At 41.9% G+C, this 16,410-nt stretch overlaps 1 protein-coding gene across 3 annotated transcripts in view; it reads right to left on the bottom strand.

Moving 5' to 3' along the window:
* Positions 1 to 18: 18 nt before the first annotated feature.
* LOC115105659 (type II inositol 1,4,5-trisphosphate 5-phosphatase-like) overlaps positions 19 to 16,410 on the bottom strand; it is a 25,670-nt gene continuing 9,278 nt past the window's right edge. For all 3 annotated transcript variants that reach the window (XM_065010356.1, XM_065010357.1, XM_065010359.1), the window contains 17 exons: positions 15,841 to 15,937; positions 14,978 to 15,172; positions 13,652 to 13,753; positions 13,072 to 13,186; positions 9,979 to 10,095; positions 9,008 to 9,195; positions 8,285 to 8,396; positions 7,789 to 7,898; positions 7,294 to 7,429; positions 6,692 to 6,802; positions 5,602 to 5,767; positions 4,259 to 4,494; positions 3,025 to 3,132; positions 2,071 to 2,155; positions 1,711 to 1,838; positions 1,295 to 1,406; positions 19 to 588 (listed from right to left, as the gene is read on the bottom strand). In XM_065010356.1, the coding sequence (XP_064866428.1) occupies positions 479 to 588; positions 1,295 to 1,406; positions 1,711 to 1,838; positions 2,071 to 2,155; positions 3,025 to 3,132; positions 4,259 to 4,494; positions 5,602 to 5,767; positions 6,692 to 6,802; positions 7,294 to 7,429; positions 7,789 to 7,898; positions 8,285 to 8,396; positions 9,008 to 9,195; positions 9,979 to 10,095; positions 13,072 to 13,186; positions 13,652 to 13,753; positions 14,978 to 15,172; positions 15,841 to 15,937 (2,228 nt within the window). In that variant the 3' untranslated portion in view covers positions 19 to 478. The remainder of the gene's footprint in view (positions 589 to 1,294; positions 1,407 to 1,710; positions 1,839 to 2,070; positions 2,156 to 3,024; positions 3,133 to 4,258; positions 4,495 to 5,601; positions 5,768 to 6,691; positions 6,803 to 7,293; positions 7,430 to 7,788; positions 7,899 to 8,284; positions 8,397 to 9,007; positions 9,196 to 9,978; positions 10,096 to 13,071; positions 13,187 to 13,651; positions 13,754 to 14,977; positions 15,173 to 15,840; positions 15,938 to 16,410) is intronic.

The raw sequence follows: 16,410 nt of genomic DNA, 5'->3' as shown, positions 1-16,410 counted from the left end.
ATTGGATAGGCCAAGGGCAAATGTGACAGTGGGTTTATTAAAATTCCAAACTTTTTCAATTTGCTTGATAAATGGGTGAAAAAAAAGCCAAACCACAACTGTTTGAAATACTTTCATATATAAAATAACGATCCACTGTTTTGCCTTCACAAAACAGCACAACAAATATTTCTCTCTTTAAATAAACTTGTAAATATACATACATTAAAAATGGTCAGTTTACTTCAGCTGCTCAGTGATTGAATAAAAGCTGTGCATCAACAGCTTACAGGTTAAACATAGTTTGTCAAAACACAGTTGAGTTCAAATCAAAGGAGCGTAAGCCTAATCAATTGGACTGACTGTGTACATATACAAAGAGCCATCTATATTAATAGGAACTTATTACATGTATTACAAATACTGAGCTGTACATTAAACTACAATAGTATCTAAAAGAGTTTGTAGCATGTAAGACATGGCAGGAAAACACTTCTATTCAAGAGAGGTCCTGGACTAGGAAATGCTGAAAGAACTCTTGCGTCTTCCTCTTCTCTGCAAGGTCCTGCTTCGTGGGTGACCTCAGTAGCAAGGCAGCAAAAATGGTGGCTGTGAGGGATGACACAGGGCACAATGTCAATAACATAATAATTACTAACTGGCACTTGAAGTAAGATTAAATAGTTGCTTTTTTATTTTGTATCATAAAATATTAAATAAAAGGAGAACAATGAAAAAGGAACCAAATCCAGAATCTGACCCAACATTATTACAGCTAATATCGTAGCTACAGTAGAAGTTAGAAGTTTATATACACCTTAGCCAAATACATTTAAACTCAGTTTTTCACAATTCCTGACATTTAATACAAGTAAAAATTCCCTGTCTTAGGTCAGTTAGGATCAGCACTTTATTTTAAGAATGTGAAATGTCAGAATAAGAGAGAGAATGATTTATTTCAGCATTTATTTATTTCATCACATTCCCAGTGGGTCAGACGTTTACATATCAATTAGTATTTGGTAGCATTGCCTTTAAATTGGGTTAATTGTTTTGGGAAGCCTTCCACAATAAGTTGGGTGAATTTTGGCCCATTCCTCTCGACAGAGCTGGTGTAACTGAGTCAGGTTTGTACCTTGTAACAGCTTCTGATCTTAAACTTGCATTGCTCGACTTTAAAAACATTGAACCTCTTTGGTACTGGTCAAGAAGACCATGACGTTTCATTTAACCCTTTCAAAACACATATCAGCCAATTGTTTGTGTGTTTGATAAGAATGCAAAATGTGTTCAGAATTTTTCCCTTTCACCTTACCTAAAATGTTGACATCCAGGCTATTGTGTGTAGAATGTTTCAACAACTCACGGAGAAAAGCCGCTATATAGTTAAACACGTTTTTATGGCACTGAGGTAACAAGGATACAACCTGAGGATGAAGAAAAACATCACTCAATAGCAATCAACACCATAGACAAGCTAAAACACCACAACATGAGAGCAAATCACAGACTAATTCCCCACAACTGGGTTGGGTTCATTAGGGCACGCAACAGAATAAAAAAAATAAAAAAAAATATATATATATGTTAGATCCTCCCTATTTCAGGATGTTTGAAGCCTAATGAACAAGACCTAGTACAGTAGACAATCATTACATACAGAGTATCCTACTATAGGGGCACTGAGAAAAGTAACGTCTACTTTTAAGAGTGAGTTGAATTGGTACTGACCTTTTTACACTGACTGGTGTTGGAGCAGCACTCCAGGCACTGCTGGTACAGGGAGAAGGGAACCACAGGCTCAGGGAGGGCATCGAGGAAGAGGAGCAGTGCTTCTGCCACAGAGTGGTTACTGCCAGCTAGGGGTCAACACGGGTCAAGGGGCATCAACCACTTAAAACAATACAGTAGACACTAAGACTTAATGGACACAACCCTGGATAAAGTAAGGCACAAAATGGAAAACTTTTGAAAAATAATTGAGCATTTCTTATTGGACATGTCCAGGTAGTCCTTCCCTGTTTTAGGCCATTTTCTTCCATTTAATGCCTAATGAACACATCCCAGGCATATATAAGTTGTTAAGGATACGGAGAGAGTCTGGCATGCCAGTGTCAAGGCAATCCCTTATCTCCACAAATTCACTGCGGAGCCCAGGTTGTTGAAATAGTTCCCCCTTGAAATAGAGGTAAAAAGTTAGTTGTACTGTAAACACAACTTCAAAGCACACAAAGGGTAGCCGGCAAAAGGAGCAGCATTTCAACTGATCAGGTATTAGTAGAACTGTATTCATGTCAATATTGTAGAGTATTATAATTTAATTTTTTTAATTAAATCAACTAATAAATCTATACAAAAAAAGCAAACCGGGCATCACAGAGACAAAACCGTTCTGTTGTGTCATTCCAACCTGTTGGTGGATGCCAGAGACAAATAGAATGTTTCCAAACGTTCCCATTTTCACTCTGCTAGTTTGCTGTGGTGAAAAAGACTAAAATGTCGGTCCTTGTAAAAAATTACAAATACATTTAAAAAAGCACAGCTGGAAGGACGCCAAAAGCTGCCCAAATCACTTTGAATTATTTGAGGCTGTGCAACTAACTGGGAAAGGGGAGTTAAGTAGGAAAAAGGTACTAGCCAATGTCCTTGAAAACTAGTGTATTGTCAAGAACTGAATGACTGATTCCGACCCGAGCTGTACTGGTTCTGATTTTTTCTTTTCACATTGTCCCTTCCAGGCAGCAACAACAACTATTGTGGAGGCATAGTACAGCCTAGGGCCAGTACAGCTCAGGGCCCGTTTTCCCAATATTTTGTATTTACTTATTTAACTATGCAAGCCAGTTAAGAACAAATTCTTATTTACAATGACGGCCTACATGTAAAGATGTCACAGAGAGACAGATACACAGCTTGATTCTATGTTTAGAGGATATTTTCTGTGTATAAAGTGAGGGGCAAAAAAAGCATCCAATGACGCACCTAGATGTTCTAGGTTTGGTTCAGTAGTGCGTAAAATGGTAAAAGATTTCTGTGAGTCCTGACCTGTTTAGGAGCATTACGGTATAGGTGGTCCACCATCTGCCATATCTCTTTAGGGATATCCAGGGGCTTATCGATGATTACGGTTCTGGTCTCATCGCCTGATGACGTCTTTAGAAAGAAGACAAGAAAAATTGACAATTGAGTGAAATGGGTTTAAATCCTGGACCTAACCTTTCTTTAACAACATATCCTGAGAGGACAATGTGTTGTAGCTATTTATGCTGCCTGTATTAATAACTAGCGAGCCATAGATAATATATATATATTTTTTTAAAGGTTGAGACATCTTTGGGCTTCTTTATTCTCAGAATCTATCATCTTTTGATCTGGTCAGTTTTAGCATAACACTGACTGAAGATCAAACACAGAAGCTTCTGGAGAGGGTTGCTCTGGCGTACATTACAGGCATGCTGTTTTGCAACACTAATGACCCTGTGGATATTCTCCACTGGCAACAGTGTGTTCTGGGACAATGGGTGATTTGATTCCCTGTTTGGAAACTCACTTCAGACACAAAATCTCAGATTTGGTTCACACAGTACAAAAAAAACCAATACAAACAGTTTGTTTTTACACAAGAAGTAGGCTTACTAAGACAAAACGGAAATGGTGTGCTACAACGAAAAGCTTACGAACAGAATTTCCTTTTAGCTTCCGTCTTTAGTGCAAATGTGTCTCGTCTCTTGTCTCAATGAATTTGGGGAATATAGACTGCAGGCTAGTTCAACATTCACACTTCCTGGTTCATTTTTAGATGACTGTGCATTTACATAGAAAACAAAAATCACACAAAAATTATCAGCAGGACAGAATCCCCCCAGAGCACTTTTACTTTGAATTGTTTTTACTCTGGGCAAGGCCTTTCATATAAAATACCCCTGAAGAGGGGGACATTTCCAGGCCATAGTCAGGTGTTGTGATTTCTGATTCTCCACTTTTTTCCCAACGTGTGCACTTGCATACTCCATATTTCACAATGGTGGAAACTCCCTTCAGCCAATGCTTAGGTTACACCAATCTAATACTTTTAAATCCACGATGGGGAATATACCAGACCACTGCACACTTTTGGAGAAGTGTGAAGAATGGGAAAGCAGCCTTCTGAGTCAGACTGCACCTGGGTCGTATTCACTCAGAACCATGAATTTGTACAATAAGAAATGCACATTTTTGCTTTCCATTGCAAAATATATACAATAATGAACACACTCCTTGCTGGCTATACTGAACTCACCAGCTCCCGGATGGTCTCCAGGGGCATTTCCTGGATGGGGTCCCTCAGCTGACACAGGGTCTGGATGGACGAGCCGAAGCAGCTGGGTAGGTAGTTGCCTGACACAGAGAGAAAGTAGTCCTTTCCCCGCTCCAGGTGGAGCACCAGGATGTCCTCGATTTGCTGGCGGCCTGAGTTGAGCTCCGTGGCAGTGGAGCGGTTCACAAACACCTCCAGGTCGATGTCCATGTTGCCGCCTTGGTGAACAGCACATTGACGGGATCAGGTATATTTCAATGATTTATCAAATGGAGGAGAATTTCAGAAAGGCACCAATTCCTGATTATCAATTCCCTGAGACACAGATGAACAGGGTTGTGTTCATTAGGGATCAAGTTAATGAAAACTCTACTAACAAACTGAAGGAGGGACTACTTGGACATGTCCAATAACCCAAAAGATTCTATTTCAAAACGTTTGAAAATGTATTTTTTTTGTTGCATGACCTAATGAAAATGACCCTGCTCTATGTAAATGTGCTTTGTGGAAACTTGTTGACGAGTGGTGTTGAATAACCACAAGCAAAGGTTGTACTGTACACTAAGCATTACTAACTGCACGTGAATGTGTGAAGGAAACCCTATTCATTTACAGCTGCATCACTACATCGACAACGCCAGAACTAAATGAGACAAACTGTTAAAAACACAGACTATCAGCAAGATCCAGAGAGGCAACGAGCACTGAGGCACATCCACCACTCCTTCCACCCTAAGCCTTGAGATCTCTCCATTATTTACAAGTCTCTCGTGCTAGACAGATCTGAAATTGCTTCCCTACCGTCAAACACTGAGTTGAGAAAATGCCTCTATCAATTGCAGTCACCGGGAAAACTCAAATCTAATCATTCACTCAGAACACAGAGCTATGATGTGGTCTCTCGCTTCATATGTCATAGAGCTCATGACATTACGTCAAACATAGCGGGGAGGCCAGGTGCTTATAGAGATTGATATCCATTCCTGAATGTAAGTCTTAAGCCCTGTTCTAATACTTCAGAAATGCCTTCCAACCTTCCTTGAAGTACTCACTGATCTGAATTAGTTAGGTTGAAGAAAGTAATGGGCTGGCAACCTTGTATTCACCCAGCCAAACTCTAGATCTGGGGCTGTATGTATCAGACGTTTTAGAGTAGGAGTGTTAATGTAGGATCCGTTTTACATTTGAGATCACAATAAATTGGATTACATGGACGGGGGGGACCTGATCCTAGATGAGCACTCCTTCTCTGACACACTTGATACATGTGCTTACCTCCAGAAAACACAGAAGAAAGAATAGGGCCATGGTCCTGCTATACTCACCCTGAGCGATGAAGCCCTTGGCCGGGTTGGCGGTGAGCCAGGGCTTGCAGTAGGTGGGCTCATCCAGCTTCTGGATGAACTCAAACTGGCACGGGACCTGTCCGTCATTGTGGAGGGTCAGAGTCTCTGCCTGGTGCTGCATGAACTTCACGTCTTTGAAGTGGAACTGGGGAGGGAGAGTGATTTGGATTAGGGGGGTGTGAAAATCACAGCGCTGATTACAGAAATGATTGCAGTTGATATGCAGCCATTATCAAATGGTAGAGGACATCAGCTTCAATACCCTAATGGCATATCTAGAACCAGACTACAAGATGACATGTCGAAAAACCGTGACGTCCCCGATGGAGAAATTGCGCAACAATTGCTCTACAAGTGCAAGTACAAAGCACGAGCTCTCAAACACCATACGTGGCATTAACAACAGATTGTTGGATGTCTATGAACACGCGGTCATACATCACTGCAACAAGCAGCAGGACATGATCTACGTACTGACAACATGGAGGAGAGCGCCGCCTGGTAGGGTTTCCTCTAGTTACCACAGTCAAAATTGTCAATAGCGTAAAAATTCATGAAAACTTAATGTAAGGTTAGGCTTAGACTAAGGTTAGCAGTATGCTAGGTTTAAAATCACATTTTAAGTAGATAAATTGTAGAAATAGGCGGGATTTAAGACTTTGTGGCTGTGGTAACTAGTGACAACCAGTATGTGGGAATTCCAGGACCGAGGTAGATTGAACTGCATTGACCCCTAGCGGTCATACACAGAACCACATTTGAATTGTGAATTCACGCCATTTGAATAATTTTTCTTTCAACGTTTGAACAATACAAAAAGTGCAGTTCAAATGTGAAGAGAAAATGTAAACTTGTACATGTAGCACATTTCCCTCAATTTTACTCCTGTTCGTAAAGAGCAGAGCTCAACTGATAAGAGTCGTTCACAAGGTCCTGCTGCTGTCAATGTTCTCTGATAATGTTGCATTGTGTATTATGAAAGACCAGAGCAATGTTAACATATTCTTCATCTATAACATATTCTTCATCTATAAGAATTCAAGTAGAACCACAACTCTGAACCACTCACCTCTCGCGTGGATAGGGTTAGGGATGGAATGCACTCGTTCTCCATCTTGTCCAGCGAGCGCACAATTTCCTCAAATGTCTTTTTGTAGGACTCTTCGTTCACCAGCTTGATCTAAGGAAGCAGCAGGGAAGGGAGGTTAGAACACAGATGAATAGGGGAAACTAGAAGCATATCATTATTTTAACAGTTAAAGAAAATGCCATGCAACAGAATATCTAGAATTTACAATCCAAATACTTGTCATGAATGGATAAATGAAATGCTAAAATGCGCAATGCTAAAAGTTGTCTGAACTCTAAATATATGGCTCTGGGGAAACTCAGACTGGTCACAAGAATAAAAATCACTTCTAATAGGGAATTCCCGTACTTGGTAAAGACAGGAGGTCTAGTGGCAAGGCATTGGGAGAGGATGGAGCAAGATTAAACTCTTCCCACCTCCTTGCTTGCTCTGCCCTATAGTGTGACTAAGATTGTAAAAGGCCTACCTGAACAATCTTGGATTAGCTATAACATTCTTTGGTTATGACCCCCAGCGTAAACCAACCAAAACATCATGGTTTCGAAGAGGTCAAAGGACAAATGGCAGAAACTAATTCTCACCCCGATCTCCAGCAGGGAGCTGACTGGCTTGTGGTCGCTGGTCTTCAGGGCCATGTGACTCTGGTAGTGCAGCTGCCGCACATTCTTGCCTCGCCACAAGATCCGGTCGCACCACGCCGGCACACGACACTTTTCACTGAGGGCGTGAAACATGAAGCTTTAAGACATTTCAGAGACGAATTCCACGCAATAAGATATTTTTTGAGTTTTGTAACACTTTATTCTGCAGCTATAATGCTTTAAAATGTATTATAAGAATGTATGAGCCTTTGTAATGCATTATAATGTATAATGTCTCCCTATGTATCAATATTCCAACTCAAAACGGCTCATAATGTGACAACCATAAGACATTATAAGGGGTTGATACATGTTCTTATGATGCATTATAAAACATCATTATAATGCAATATATCTTCAGGATTTTAGTAAAGTGTTATTGTTTTCTCCATTGCCTTTATAGATAACACTAGACATTTAGAGAGGAGAAGTTACCTTGTGTCCCATTGATCGGAGCCGGTGTCGTATTTGTAAGTGGGCAGGAAGCCGATTTCTCCCTCCACAAAGCCCACGAAAACAGCCTTCTCATCAATCTGCCTCTTCAGCTGAGGACCACAGAGCCACAAGACAGCGTGACAATTATCACACTCATCAGGGTGTAATGTGACTGGCACTGAACACAGAGATTAGCAGTCTTACTCATTAGGGCACGTTTTGCAACGGAAAATGTGTGTTTCTGATTGGACAATTTCAGGTAGTACCTCCCTGTTTCAGATCAGTTTTCTTCCGTTTGGTGCCTAATGAATATGACCCTGGGAACAATGTTGTGGAACTTTCAGATATTACGTAGAACAAACCTCCCTGTCTGATAAGTAGAATATGGAATCATGTCAGCTCTATTCATGACATTATCTGCAACATTTGCCTACTGAACACACCCCAGAAGTAGATATTTAAATGGTTTGAAGTTAAGCGGCTTGAGATGACCTACCTGGTCATAACTGTGCAGCGTTTCAAAATCCTTCTTGGCGATTAAGTCCTTCACATTGTCGACATCAAGGTCACTTAGCCTGTAGTTGAGATCTCCCAGCCATAGGACCACACTGTAAGCAAGGAAAATATGTTGCATTGAGAATATGGAAAATCATAGAAATATAACTACTCTTCTATAATTCTACTTCAATATGGAAAACAGTGGCTGTGGCTTTGCATGTGGTTCTAGAACTCATCCCATTCTACGACTGCATCGAAACACTGCATTCATTTCAAATGTTCATGTGAGCCATTATAAAGTTATGTGAAATTGGCAAGGTGCACTGGTCTTGTGATCAAAAGGTTTACATAATACATTTGCAATTTTGTTCCCTTGAGAAAATGGCACCATGCTGGAATAAATACAAAGGATGATGTACCACCACAACTACCAAATCCAGGGTCCTGTTCACTCGGCACAAAATAACAAACAAAAGACCGAAAAAAGGGCAGGGATTATCTGGACTCATCCAATAAGAAATACTTTTGTTTTCCTTTGCTAAATATTATTGATGTGTGCCCTAATGAACACAACCCAAAACATATCCAATAAGAAATGCTCATGTAAATGTTTTGGTTCCAAAACCTGTAAAAAAAAAATATAATAATAAAATGTTCATGCCCTAATGAACACAACCCTGAAAAGTGGAAATACTGCTTTGTACTAAAGACTTGTTCATACTCATGCTTCATGATGGCAAGTGGGGCCAGGGCGGGGTCGTGCTGGCGGAAAAGCAGCCTGCTGCAGATGTCCTTGTAGTCCTGGTTGCGCCTCTCGTACTCCTCGATGTGGGCGGCCAGGTGGGAGTTGACCACACATATGTCAGAGTTGTGGAAGCGGAAGCGGATGGCCACAGCACCTTTGTTTCCCTGAGAGAGGTGTTTGTAAAACATTTGACATTATCTGCTTTTATAGAACAAACCATTTCCCTGCTGCGTCATGGAAAGTAGCACGTGCAGTTTCAGAAAAAGCTCTGTTTATCTAGCAGTGGATACAATCACATGCAAATTCAAATTCAGCACGTGCAAGTTATTAACAAATACGGAATCAGATGGTCATTGTCAACAACATTGCAGATGTAAGAGAATTGGATAGCTAGCAAGCCTGTGAGGCAAGGTAAACTATCACAAATAGAGCTAGATAAAGCCAGAAGAATAATCAACTGGTTGAACATAGCTATAGCCATCAGCCTTGTGTGTTTTCATGGTCATCACTCACTGTTAAGTTTGTCAAGGTCCCGACTTTAGCGTTAGCTATCCTGCTACAGAGCTTTTTGGTACCGGGATGTGAGCGCGTCACTCGAATGCGACGTCTGTATACAAAAAAATAGCTCTATGAACAATAGGAAATCTAATGTGTTTTCCAAACATACCTTTGGTTCCAAGTCTGGTGTATTTGGGGCTACAAATGTGAGAAAAACTGGTTCTCTAAATCCTGGTTAAAGCGGAGTTTGTAGGTAGAAGGGGTTGTAGTGCAATATAACTCCTTATCCAACTGTAAAATGGAAGCTAAATGAAACTAGTGGACGCCACCCAACCTCCTGCTCTAAACTTCCAAGACTGCTAAGCAATTGATGACAGCCCGCTTAGCGGCCAAGAATAAGTACGCCTACTATACCCTCACTGGACACACACACACACACACCCCCCTACCATTCTACCCATGATGCCGGTGCCCACGGTCTCTGCCTCCATCTCAGAGATGTGCTTGGCGTGCTCATTCCTCACATAGAACAGCAGCATGATGCCCACCAGACGAACCAGTTTCACCTGTAGGGATACACAGGGGTCATAGGTCACAGATAGGACAATACACTGGTCACGCATTAGCTATTAGCCTGATCCTAGATGTGTTTGTGCTGTTACGAAACACCTATGGTTGTTCACATAGCGTTTTAGCGGAAGGGGTAAACAATAGAGATCTGGTCAGGAGGACCGCAGTGAAGTGGCATACAGGACGATGCAATATTGTTCATGTCAACACTGCAGGAGCAAAAATGAGAAATTGCTAACAGTATGATTGTTCCACATTCAATCCTGTCAAGGATATAAACCTAAGTAGGATATGACACAACATTATCATATTCATGTGAAACCAGCCATTTCAGACTCTTGCCCTATGCTATGTCAATTACGAAGCGACCAAGTGTGCTAAATTCACACCAGTGACAGAGGACTGACAAATTGCATGTCATCATACTGGGTGGTTGAGTGAGAAAATCTTTACGAGCCTTGAAAGAGGAAGAAGCAGTTTGGCTTGAGTCTGCAATTTATAAAAAGGGGAAATAGGCCAAGATAAAAAGAAGATCGGAAGAGAGAAGCTCATGTACAAGCTTTCACCAGGTTAACAAAACCACACTTTACAGTATAAAGGGAAGCAAATAAGTCATTACAACATCATAACACTTTGCTTTGGAAACATCTGTAGTACAGCGACACTCAATTGTACCAACTGTGACCACATGCATCCTTCCTTCCTCACAGACTTGAGGTAATCACTGACTTGCATGTGCCTGGACAAGTGAAAGCAAGATTAGCACCCCCCTTCTTTTACCAATCCAACCCTCTCACATCGTTGATTATTGTATTTTAAGGAAGGAAGGATGCGGTTTTGGCGTATTCAAACAGGGCCTCAGTTATAAAGAAGAAACATGCATGTAACCGTCCCCACAGTCCCATTAGGGTGATTTCTCCCCTTCTCTGCTGTCGGTTTCAGCCAATCAGTGTCCCCGAATGGATATTTGGACTCTGGCCCCTCCCACTCTAGCTCAGAGTGGTTATCATCTTCAGCTGATGAGGATGCAAAGTTTGGCTGGGGACCAAGTTTTCAGTGTGTTTTCTAGATGCGTTTGTGCGTGCATCCACAATGACAATTGGGGCCTTCTACTGTTGTTGATGTTTAATGAATGCTACTGAAACCTTGCTAGTGTTGGTTATCGTGATACATATGTACATTTGTTGTGTCGCCAGCTGGTAGCATTTTTTACCTCATGCATGTTGTCTAATTACAGAGTAGTATACTTAGTATAGCATTACACACACATTAGGCATACTATGTACAGACCTGACTATATACAATTGAAGTCGGAAGTTTACATACACTTAGGTAGAAGTCATTAAAACTCGTTTTTCAACCACTCCACAAATGTCTTGTTAAACTATTGTTTTGGCAAGTCAGTTAGGACATCTACTTTGTGCATGACAAGTAATTCTTTCCAACAATTGCTTACAGACAGATTATTTCACTGTATCACCATTCCAGTGGGTCAGACGTTTACATACAGTAAATTGACTGTGCCTTTAAACTGCCTGGAAAATTCCAGAAAATGATGTCATGGCTTTAGAAGCTTCTGATAGGCTAACTGACATAATTTGAGTCAATTAAAGGTGTACCTGTGGATTCATTTCAAGGCCTACCTTCAAATTCAGTGCATCTTTGCTTGACATCATGGGAAAATCAAAAATAAATTAGCCTAGAACTCAGAAAATAAATTGGACCTCCACAAGTCTGGTTCATCCTTGAGAGCGATTTCCAAATGCCTGAAGGTACCACATTCATCTGTACAAACAATAGTATGCAAGTATAAACACCATGGGACCACGCAGCCATCATACCGCTCAGGAAGGAGACGCGTTCTGTCTCCTAGAGATGAACGTACTTTGGTGCGAAAAGTGCAAATCAATCCCAGAACCTTGTGAAGATGCTGGAGGAAACGGGTACAAAAGTATCTATATCCACAGTATAACGTGTCCTATATGGACATAACCTGAAAGGTCGCTCAGCAAAGAAGAAGGCACTGCTTCAAAACCACCATAAAAAAGCCAGACTATGATTTGCACCTGCAGATGGGGACAAAGATCGTACTTTTTGGAGAAATGTCCTCTGGTCTGATGAAACAAAAATAGAACTGTTGGCCATAATGACCATTGTTATGTTTGGAGGAAAAAGGGGGAGGCTTGCAACCTGCAGAACACCATCTCAACAGTGAAGCACGGGGGTGGCAGCATCATGTTATGGGGGTGCTTTGCTGCATGAGGGACTGGTGCACTTCACAATTTATGGCATCATGAGGAAGGGAAATTATGTGGATATATTGAAGCAACATCTCAAGAAGGAAGTTAAAGCTTGGTCGCAAATGGGTCATGACCCCAAGTATACTTCCAAAGTTGTGGAAAAATGGTTTAAGGACCACAAAGTCAAGGTTTTGGAGTGGCCATCACAAAGCCCTGACCTCAATCCTATAGAAAATATGTGGGCAGAACTGAAAAAGCATGTGAGAGCAAGGAGGCCTACAAACCTGACTCGGTTACACCAGCTCTGTCAGTTGGAAATTGGGCCAAAATTCACCCAACTTATTGCGGGAAGCTTGTGGAAGGCTACCCAAAACATTTGACCCAAGTTAAACAATTTAAAGGCAATGCTACCAAATACTAATTGAGTGCATGTAAACTTCCGACTTCAACTGTAGCTGCATTACCAGTTGTTCATTTAATTTCTTTCATAGAACCACAAGATCATTTATGTGTGAAGAATACAACTCTGGATATGGACACATGTGCCTGGTTCTTCCTGGACCGCCTGTAGTGGGTCAGACTAAAGTGGAGTCAGCAATAAGTCACTAGTGGATGAGGGCATCTACAGCTAGACATTTTTACATTGGTATTAGGACACACAACCTTGTGGCAGTAGCAAGACTGGGCATGACAAGTGGCCAGTGGTTAACTGAATGAGAGGGAGGTTCTTACTAAGGCATACTTGGCGCCTGGATGCAGTCCCTCAGACACAGCCTTCATCCACTCTGTCTCCTTGGGCGTGTCGTTGAAGAAGAAGGCCTCCTTGCTCAGGTCCAGCTCCTGGAACCTGCAACACAGGGTCATGTTCAGTAGGCACGGTACAAAACGGGGCAGGTACTATCTGAAGGTACCCAATTAATAATTATTTTGGTTTTCCGTTGCTAAGCATTTTGTGACAGCGTGCCCTGATAAACAGGATCAAGGAGAGCGTGAGTCCACTCTTCTCAACTGACTGGCTCTTCTACGGTTGAAAACCTTGTGTTTAAGTTCCTAATTCGCAGATTTACATAAATGTTTTTTTATAATCATCTGCAACACCACAAGACTAGTCGTGCACACTGGGAAAGAGACACGATTCATAGAGGTTTGGCTGAATTGGCTCTGTCGCAACTACGACGGTCTTCCCACTCAATACAATCTATGACTTAACTCACCCTCTTGAGGTGGGGTCTCAGACAGTACAGTCAGTGTCTATGTGGGCTATGGATTTAGAGAGGAATTGATTTGTAATGCCTGGGTGGATAGGACTTACCCCACGCAGTACATGTCAGGGGGAGTGGATGTGGAACCCAGCCATGCACGGAGGCCTTCTTTGGGGGTTTGGCCGTTCACATTGTACGTGCCTAGGAAGAAACTGAGAGATAGAGAGGAGTGGTAAGTACAAAATCAGTGGGAGCAAAGCCTAACACTGCCTAATATAGGCGTAACTGGTGAACTGTGAGGGTGTCTGGCAGACATGACCTTAGCAAGCCCATTCAGATGGTGCAATGGGCAGCAAGAACCTAAACACTTCACAGAGCTATGTGTGTGTCCACCACCAGAGGGCATTGTGTATAAATCACTTGTCATCATGACACTGTCCATGATCTGCACTTGTTATCGTGGCATCTGTACAAACCTCCTGCATCCTAATAGTCTTTTCTTCCTCCTGAAGTGTGTACTTTTCCACTACTGCCCACAAATGTAAAAGCATTGGCTTGGTGTAGACATGGGCTAGACGGAGTTTCCATATACCAGTCACTTACCTTCAAGTTCGTAAATGGAATTGTACAAGTGGGTGGAGGGATTGGGACAGAACCAAACGCTTGTTATCACAAAGACATTTGTAAAACCCTTTTGCTTAAAACCTGCATTAGAAATGAATTACTATGAGTTTGGATAGTAGTAATTCGAGAGCAACCATTTCCTTCAACATTACATGGAAATTGACAATTCTTTAATTTGTCAGTTATAGCTATGAGATGCTTTCTCACACCTCTACACTGACATCCTGTTTACCGCAAAATGTGTCAACCCTGTAGCTTGCATTTTGCATAGAAGTTGGATAACCACAAATACAAAAACTGGGTGGTTCAAGCCCAGAATGCTGATTGGCTGACAGTCGTGATATCAGACCGTATACCACAGGTATGACAAAATATTTATTTTTACTGATCTAATTACATGGGCAATCAGTTTTTAACAGCAATAAGGCACCTCGGGGGATTGTGATATATGGCCAATATACCACAGCGTTGCGTGTTGCATTGTGACTAATAAAAGCCATTAGCCGTGGTATATTGGACATATACCACCCCCTCCAGCCTTATTGCTTAAACATACCTTATTCACACTATTGTGCCAACCTGGAGCAAATTGTAGTAGGTGGGATATTTAATTTAACAAGGTCCTTTCCAGCAAATGGATGTGTTACCAGACCAGTGCAGCACCAGTCGGCTTGGCTTGTGAATAAAGTAATAGAGTAGCGGGCTAGTCACTGGTCCAGCAATGGCAGAAGCCTAACCAGCCCAGAAACATGAAAAGGATATAAGAATACATGTTACAGTGACTTTGATAGGGACAGAGGCAGGGGGGTTACCTGAAATTCTCCAGGTAGGTGTAGATGTCCTCGTTCTTGAGCAGCTCACAGCGGACGAGGTTGTCGCGCAGGCCAAACTGCGGCATGGCTAGCATTGTAGCTTTGTTGGACGCTGTGTGGCTGGACTGGCGTACCAGGTCATCTCTGCCCTCGCGCTTCAGCTCATCCCAGCCCTCACGCTTCACTTTCCCTTGGCTGCGGGACCCACAACACGGACGTTTATACTTGCAACGATTGTGCTAGGTGGAGGTTTCAGCTACCTTAGGTGAATGCACTGATGGTAGGTTGCTCTAGATAAGAAAGTCTGCTAAATGACAAAATGTGAATATAAAGATGGTCTGGGTGGGGAGACAGGAGTGTCAAATGTAGTTGTACTCCTTTACTACTGTATAACATCTACTACCACTACACATCTCCTTTCAGACTAAACCAACTAAAGGTACCACAAGAGTGTGTTTGCACTTGGCACCAAGGTCTTTCCTATGCAGAGCTACAATTAGGCTATCATTATTAATGTCTACCATGGTTTGTGTTGTGGGTGTTTTTTTTTCCTTAAGTCATGATGTTCATTCGCCTGGACGGAAGCTAATGTTGTGAGAGACATTATATAGTGATTTTGTAATAGGGTCAAGGGGGGGCCTAATGTAGGCTATACATACAGTATAGCTTCCAGCCGGGCTAATGAACAACATGGCTAATGAATAACCGCAACACAAACATTTAATGTCCTCAATACAGGACAGGGGTTAGAGGACGAGAGGAGAAATGCAATATGGCACACTGGTCCTTATATCCTTCTTCAAGCGCCAACCATTTGCATACTGCACACTGTCAGAGAGAGGAGAGTGGTGTTCAGTACTTACCTCTCTGGGCCGGACTCCACTCTGGGGTGCTCCACTCCACTGTTCACCCTCTTGTTCCCTTCTACTGGGGATCTGCTTCCTGCGTTCAATGAGTTCCCTGTTGAGTGAGTGAGAGACAGACAAAGAAAGAAAGAGCGTGGGAGGGAGTTGAAAGTGCAGGAGATTAAAAAAAAGACAACAAGAGAGAGTGAGCGAGCGAGCAAGAGATAGGAAGAGAGACACAGGAGTTGTAAACCAAGTCATTCTAATCAGGCAAATACATTGCCATGTGCCAACACTAATCCTATAAAAAGGCCCCTGGAGCTAGCAATGCAAATGCTTCGCCAGTGAAGAATCAATCAGCTCATGCCTGAAACAGACCCCCACACAGGTCAATAAGTGAAGTTGATTTGGTCCTTGCCTACTCGGATGTATGGAAAATGGACTGAGGCTGTCTTCAAAAGCCTTGCATTAGATATAGCATTTTATTATATTCTATAGTGAAAAATATACACAAATATAAAAACGCAACATGTAAAGTGTTTATCCCATGCTTCATGAGCTGAAATAAAAGATCCCAGAAATGTTCCA

The sequence above is a fragment of the Oncorhynchus nerka genome, linkage group LG3, assembly GCF_034236695.1.
Source record: "Oncorhynchus nerka isolate Pitt River linkage group LG3, Oner_Uvic_2.0, whole genome shotgun sequence".
NCBI lineage: Eukaryota > Metazoa > Chordata > Actinopteri > Salmoniformes > Salmonidae > Oncorhynchus > Oncorhynchus nerka.
The sequence above is the reverse complement of the archived record's forward strand: the minus strand, read 5'-3'. Positions and strand labels throughout refer to the sequence as shown.